The sequence below is a fragment of the Notolepis coatsorum genome (genome assembly GCF_963971535.1).
Source record: "Notolepis coatsorum genome assembly, chromosome: 12".
Classification (NCBI taxonomy): domain Eukaryota; kingdom Metazoa; phylum Chordata; class Actinopteri; order Aulopiformes; family Paralepididae; genus Notolepis; species Notolepis coatsorum.
Window position 1 is genome coordinate 41,494,287 of NC_140176.1, and position 7,527 is coordinate 41,501,813.

The window sequence follows — 7,527 nt, forward strand, 5'->3', positions numbered from 1 at the left end:
TTACCCATATTGGGTTTTGCTCAGTTCTGCCTGCCGTGTCTCCTTGCCTGCACATTGGGTTCAAAACACAACCGTGATACTGTGTTCCTGTACGTTTTTGTGTTTGGCCGATCAACCTCTTTATTATCCCAATTCAAACTCAAAGTGATCTCGGATCAAATTTCATCTTTTAATAATCAACAGTTATTACAGTAATCCACGTAATATCAGCTTTTTACAACATAGAATACAGCAGGACCATTTGAACATGCACAGAAACCAATGATGGTCTACACATTTCATGATTACATTTCTTTTTTATTCTATTTAATAAAATTTCAGGTGAAACATCACATGTATGAATACACAATTGTTGCCACTAGATATGAACGAAAGCCACAGTTGTGTTTTTACAGTTACCACTCATCAATCTGCCACACTGTGTAATTGGCTGCATGTGTACGGTAAGGGATAAATTATGTGTATGAAAATATTTCCCTCTTTGGGGATGGAATCCTGAATTATACACGGATAATTTTAGGCTTAAGTTAGAGAGCCAGTATGCACGATGTTAAGCAATGAATACCAATCAAATGTTATCATAGAGAGAATGATTGATTTTAGAGTTATGATGGAGCGATAAATCAAGCTTTGCTATAGCAGTTTCAAAATTGAGAGACTCTGTCTGCACCAGAGAAATTCTACTTGAGGCTCGTAACTCTCCCCCCCAGAGGGATGGAGCGTGTGATTGATTGTGCAACTTAACTGTGGCCAAAACACATGTAGCATCTTTCCACGGTAGGACTATATTTATCACGGAATAAAGATATCAAACAATGCATGCTAATGCAAGAAATAAACGGTCCTATAAAGTTACATATTTCACTTTTCAGTATTGGAATCCTGGAAATAATCACAAACAATCAACAATAGCTGTTCTGATAAGATACCAGCTGGCCTCCTGAGACGATATGGTGAAGTCATCTTAGCCGACTGGTAACTTCGGCTATAAGGGATATCCATAAAGGTTTTGGAAATGAAATAAGTTTAGCTCAAACAACTTCATTGTTCAAACTAGCTCAAACATGTAAGGCACACTAATCAACTTAGAGTTACCAGCCTTTGTCTTTAGCAAGAAACTAACAAACAAACAACAAAAACGGAAGTCTGTTTCACAAAACCAATATTACAGTATCTAGTATTTACAGATGAACATAAATCACCATTTGACAACTGATAACTTATACAGTACATAGTAGAGTTGTACCTATTAGAAAAAACATCTTCTTAATCATTCAATTAACCTATTACAGTATTACTTATTCTAACGATTATTTACTAAAAACCTATTCATTTCAAGGTCTGATATGGTAAGACGTTTTTTATTTACAAACTGTAATATAACGTTAACTTCAAAATGCCGGCATATTCATTGGACTCCTTTGAACTCTATTGAGAAAAAAAATCAAATTGGTCCTTTAAATCTTGGTTTCAGTTGGCACTAAACCCATCAAACTGACAGGAAGTGGGAGGTTAGTTAAATATCTATAAATTATTTGGAAGAGGCCATACAAGTATACATTGGGGTGTTACCAGGATACTGTGTTGGTGGGTTGAGATTGATTCATAATAACCATTGACATTTTTGCACACGCTGAGATATGAATGTACTATCTGCACTGTTGCATCATTTTAAAGTCCTGGTGGGAAAAACATTAGCTAAGTTCCCTCTGAAGCGTCCGATAAGATAATAGTTGTCCGTAGGTTGATAACGGGGGAAATATATTAGCCATAGAGCTGTTGACATCTTAATTGCTCAGGGTATATTACAGTTAGCAATGTGCCTTAATAAATGCTATCACTCAAGAACAAATCATTCTGTGATCAGCATTAGGGATGGGCACGGGTAATGTTTTCCCAGATTGAGTATGTGCATGAATTTCTCGAAGTGTTTAGGGAAATACATTTTTAGAAGGCATCTTAATGCGCATGGCAGCAGCAATAACAAGATATTGCGCAGTGTCACACACACGCACGCACGCACACACACACACACGCACACACACACACACACACACACACACACACACACACACACACACACACACACACAGTGCTCAGTGAATAATTATAACAGAAAAAACACCTCCTGCACCTTTAAAGGTGATTTAACGTACAATGGCCCTCACTTCAAATTATCGTATTTAATGCATCTTTAAAATGCCATAGAAGATGCTTTAAAACACAACTTCCCCGTTAAAAGTTGCAATTGCAAAACGGAGCCTATAATGAGCCTTGACCTGGACAGGGGACAAGTCATGGGTGTGTCTGTAAGGGAGGGGAGGGGCTGGCTGAGGGAGGGAGGGACTGGGGGTACGGCCTGTACATCTCCGTGGTGGGACCTTGAGGGGGAGACGGGATAGGCGTGTCTGGAGAGACTGCAGAAAGAGAGAGAGACAGACAGATAGACAGACATGAACAGACAGAATGAAAGAAATTTAGATAGATTAATTTAAAATTGACATTGCTTTTGATTCTTATTCAATGTGTGTGTGTCTATGTGTGTGTGTGCGTGTGTGTTCCTGTACCTATCTGTGGGGTGTGTGTGAGGGGCATGGCGCTGATGACCAGCGTGTGTCCGGTCAGAGGGTCCTGGGCCAGCTGGGTGTGAGCTGGGTGGTGCAGGTGGGTGGGCTCTGACGACAAACCTGCTGATGGACACAGGCAAAAGCCAATCATAAGTCAGGAGAAGACATCCATTCAAGAGTAATTTATGATTGGGAATGAAAGACATCTATAGTTTCAGTGGAATGTTGGATCAAGAACATGGTGGTTCATGTTTGTTTTTATTGCCAACTTGAAACCATCTATAAACCTTCCATATAGACATAGTAAGTGGGATCTTAGCTCATCAGATCATACTAGTCATATTGACCTATCTCAAACCCTGCCCTCTTTTCTTCATCATCCAATCAAAACTGTTGCTTCCCTCAGTTGTGATTGGAGGATCAAGGAAAGAGGGCGGGTTTGAGATACCTGTAGGTCAATAGCTACATGGAGGCCTGTGATCAATTCTGGGCCCTGATCTATATAATAATTTAAGAAGAACCCTATCTATGCACTATAATCCTATACCTCCCAACATCCTCTAATGATAGGTTGTCTATCTTGGCTGAGTCTCACCTCCTAACAGCATGTCATGATAGGTTGTCTATCTTGGCTGACTATAGTCTCACCTCCTAACAGCATCTCGTGCAGCAGGTTGTCTATCTTGGCTGACTATAGTCTCACCTCCTAACAGCATCTCGTGCAGCAGGTTGTCTATCTTGGCCAGGCCACAGAGCTTCACAAACTGGAGCTGCTCGATCATCTGCCAGGTGATACTCTGGAGGGTGGGCAGCAGGAGCAGCAACTCTCCAAAACGCCCGCGTGAGTCGTACTGGCGGTCGTTGATATAGTCCTCCAGACTCATCTGAACCTGCAGGGACACAGACAGGACTCACTTTAACTGAAGCAGGGCTATAATATCCAGGGTCCAGGGTCAAAGGTTCAAGATCTGAGCTATATTCACTTTCAAATCCAAAAGAACACTGAACACCTACTTAAACTAATAAAGTGTGTGTAATATAGGCAAGGTAGGTTCCTTAATAGCAAAGTGCATAATAGTAGAAGACAGTAGGAAGGTTAGTATTTATTAGTTAGTATATCATTTTCTTTCAGATATTGATTGAAGAAATGTGTTTTTAGTCAACGGTGGAAAATTTGGCGGTTTTGTCTCCCCTGCCTGAGCTTCAATTTCAAAACGAAAACCGACACATAATGCATTGATCATCTTTATCCACAGGCCGACAGGTCTTTAGGAAACCAGCCCTGAACTAATCAAACTCTGTCTCCAAACCGTAAAAGAGACAAGTCTACCCATCTCATACCTCCCAGGCTCAAAGACATCATATCCTCACCTGCAGACGCATGGCCTTGATCTTCGATGGGTCCTGCAAAGACTTAGCATCTGAAAGCAGAAGGAGGGATGTGAGAACGATAAGAAGGAGGAGAAGGAGGGAGGGGAGGGAAGGGAGGGGAGGTGGGAAGATGAGAAAATTGGTGTGGAATAGAGATGGAATTGGGGATATAAGTGGAATTGATGGAATCATGATGGTCAATCTGGGATTTGGGCATTTTACCGAGAGGTACAATTGTGGGATTTAGACAAGAGAGGGACGGGATAGGTAATATGAAATGGAATAGGGGATTGTGGTCTTAATGTGGCATCACTGTTAAAAAAAAGATAGGCGAATGGATGGATAAATGGATAGATGGATAGATGGATGGCTGGATGGATGGATGGCTGGATGGATGGATGGATGGATGGATGGATGGATGGATGGATGGATGGATGGATGGATGGATGGATGGATGGATGGATGGATGGATGGATGGATGGATGGATGGATGGATGGATCTTTGAGGAAAGGTACAATATAACCAGTGGGATATTTCAATAAACAGGGTTACTCACTCAGCTGACATAATTCTTTCTAATCTTATTTATAATAGAGCATTAGTTAGTACGGCTACGAGTAATGCATAGAAGCCAATATCCAAGTATAATTTGACAAATTATTAAAGACTTTAAGAATGTCATTCTTATCACAGTTACCTGGCATACTGCGCAACCCAGCTTCTTGACATACCCACGTGTGGTGTTTGTGTACTTAAAGTAAAAATCATTATAATAAAGTGTTCACATAATTAAATGTCTATTCTGTTGCCATTTAATACAACACAGGAGTGATTATACTTATTACCCAGTTTATTAATTGTTAATCAGCTGTTAATCAATACTGGTGTCGTGTCTGGCAGGACATTCCCAGACTAGAAGTCAGCATGGATTTTCAAGATGGACAGTGCAGAAATGCAACAGCAATGACCACTTATCACCAATAGATGTCGCCAAAACAAACAGAAATGAGGATCTTGTTGATTACCACTTTTAAACAGAGATTGTGTGGTAAATAAATTGTACTATTGAATATGTTGTATGGAACTTTGGTACAGCCAACATTTTTAAAGGAGATCTACATTTCTACAATCTAATAAAATATACATACAGACGGATAAGACAGGCTGAGAAAAGAGAGACTTGTGTCTTTCCGTCAGTTCAGGTTAGACAGCAGTTTATGAAATAACAACAGCACACAATGAGAGAGGGGGGAGAGGGGGAGGGCAGGAGAGGAGAGGAGAGGGGAGGAGAGGAGAGGGGAGGAGAAGCAGGTAAATGTTTGACTAAACCATTCAAATAAGGTTTACACAAGCATGGAAAATAATACAAAATTAAGCCATGGGGGAGTGGCAGTGTATGTGAACTTTTAAAACTTTTATAACACATACTATACAGTACACGCGCACAAACACGCGCACAAACACGCACACACACACACACACACACACACACACACACACACACACACACACACACACACACACACACACACACACACACACACACACACACACACACACACACACACACACACAATAATAGTGTTAGTGTTATGAGTAAGTCAAATCTTTTCTTGATCTTTTTTTTCGTGAATGCTAATTCTGTTTAGAAAGGTGCCTTTCGAAGGCTGGAAATGAACACCAGCCATGAGGCTAATGTTGGTAAAGTGTGTCTATTCTACCAGCCGTTTTGGCAGAAGCCATATCCATAATTTTTGAATTTCTTTATCCCCCAGTAATGAAAGCAGCTTTCATTTCAGAAATTACCACTTACTTGTGCTGCTTATAGCCGGGTCACAGACAATGACAGCCTTGAAGCCCTGGATATTCATTATCTGTCTGAATGTGAGTGAATCTACGTTTTTTTGGTGACTCTTGAGTCTTTCAGTGAATTTTATTTATGTATTTATTCGCTTGCTTTCTTGTTTTGTTCTTTACAGTGTATAGTCCCATTTTAACTCAGTTTACAACTGTGGCCAGAGGTGGTGTAGCGTTTAAAGGTAGAATCTGTAATGCTGTCAAACAGCGACCCCTAGAAAAAAGAGCCCCTGAGCAGTTTGTTTACATTTATTTTGTTTTGGTTTGATGTGTGCATTGAGTGGGTCAATGTGAGAGATTACTATTGCTGGCCTCACCCCAGGTTCTATGGTGTGGCCACCCCTATACCCACTCAAATTCAAAGCACACATCAAACAAAACAAAGAAATGTAAACAAACCGCACTACAGAGAGGGGCTCTTTCACCTAGAGGTCGCTGTTTGACTGCATTTACAGAGTTTCCCTTTAAGACCCCTGCCTCTAGAATAGGGTTTCTCAATGGGGTGATAGCACCCCCCAGGGGGCGGTCAGAGAGTGTCGGGGTGCAGAATTGTTGAAAGGGGGGCGTTGATAGGGCGGTTAGGTGGCCGAGCGGAGATTGCGTTCGTCACCAGCCCCGGAGCTGTGAGCTCGATTCGCCTGTTCGAATCCAGCTCACAGCTCCGGGGTTGTCACCAGCTTGGCTGGCCGTCTGCACTAATACAATTGGCTGTATTAGAGGGTGGGAGAAGCTGGCGGGGTGGGTCCGGGTCGTTGTAAACAGCGACTCCTACAGTTCAGTCGGGGCGCCTGCTAAGCGCGGATAGGACTCGAGGGGGATAGTGTGGTCCTCCCACACGCTACGCCCTCTCAATGAGAATCCGCGCTGCCAGGTGAAAAGAAGCGGTGATTGGCTGGACGTGTGTCGGAGGAAGCACGTGGTAGCCTCCACTCTCCCAGATGATCTGACTGTGGGGGGTAAGTGCGCAGCGATCAGGAAGGGACTGGGAATTGGCATACAACTAACATTGGGATGGGAGAAAATCGGAGGAAAATGGAGGGGGAAAAAGACCAAAAAAAAAAAAAAAAAAAAGGGGGGCGTTGAGATGCTCAAAGGGGGTGCTAGTTTATTTGAATTATTATGATTATTTTTATATCATGTTATGGAACATGGTTGGGGGGCATTGACCCAAAAAAGGTTCAAGTAAGTGGTCTTTAATTTTTAAATAAGTGTTAAATATCTCTACATTCCAACGGCCATCACTGATATAGAGGTTTGGTCAGTAACATGGGTCTCACAGTCCCTCCGCTCTGCAATAAACACAATATATATATATAGTGTCCCGTTCCCACTTTATCCAATCGGGAGAGAGAACCCTAGATATTTTTACTTATTTCATGCCAAATTCTCTTACTGCACTGGTGGATTATTTTACTTGTTTCAAGGATGCATTTGTTTAAATTCTCTCTCCTGATTGGATAAAGTGGGAACTGAACAAAGTGGGAATGTAGAGTGGAGGGACTGGGAGAACCATGTTACTCACCAAACACTCTATATCAGTGATGGCTGTCGGAATGTTGAGCTATTATTTTAACATGTAGACCACTTATTTTAACAAACCAAAAAATACCACTTACAGCTCCTTTAAGAACCACTGCTCTAGAACCACGTCCACCCCCTGATGGCCTGGGATCAGACCAGAGCCTGTGTCTCCTTTACTCTACCTACCGTCTCAGTATTGGAAAACATGTT

General features: G+C 41.8%; 1 protein-coding gene across 1 annotated transcript in view; it reads right to left on the reverse strand.

Annotated features, from left to right (window-relative positions):
- Positions 1-2,295: 2,295 nt before the first annotated feature.
- Positions 2,296-7,527, reverse strand: part of hnf4g (hepatocyte nuclear factor 4, gamma) — a gene marked incomplete at both ends in the record, with an annotated part of 53,400 nt that continues 48,168 nt past the window's right edge. The window contains 4 exons of the mRNA XM_084325814.1: positions 2,296-2,417; positions 2,568-2,687; positions 3,271-3,457; positions 3,939-3,988. Coding sequence (XP_084181940.1) covers positions 2,296-2,417; positions 2,568-2,687; positions 3,271-3,457; positions 3,939-3,988 — 479 coding nt within the window. The remainder of the gene's footprint in view (positions 2,418-2,567; positions 2,688-3,270; positions 3,458-3,938; positions 3,989-7,527) is intronic.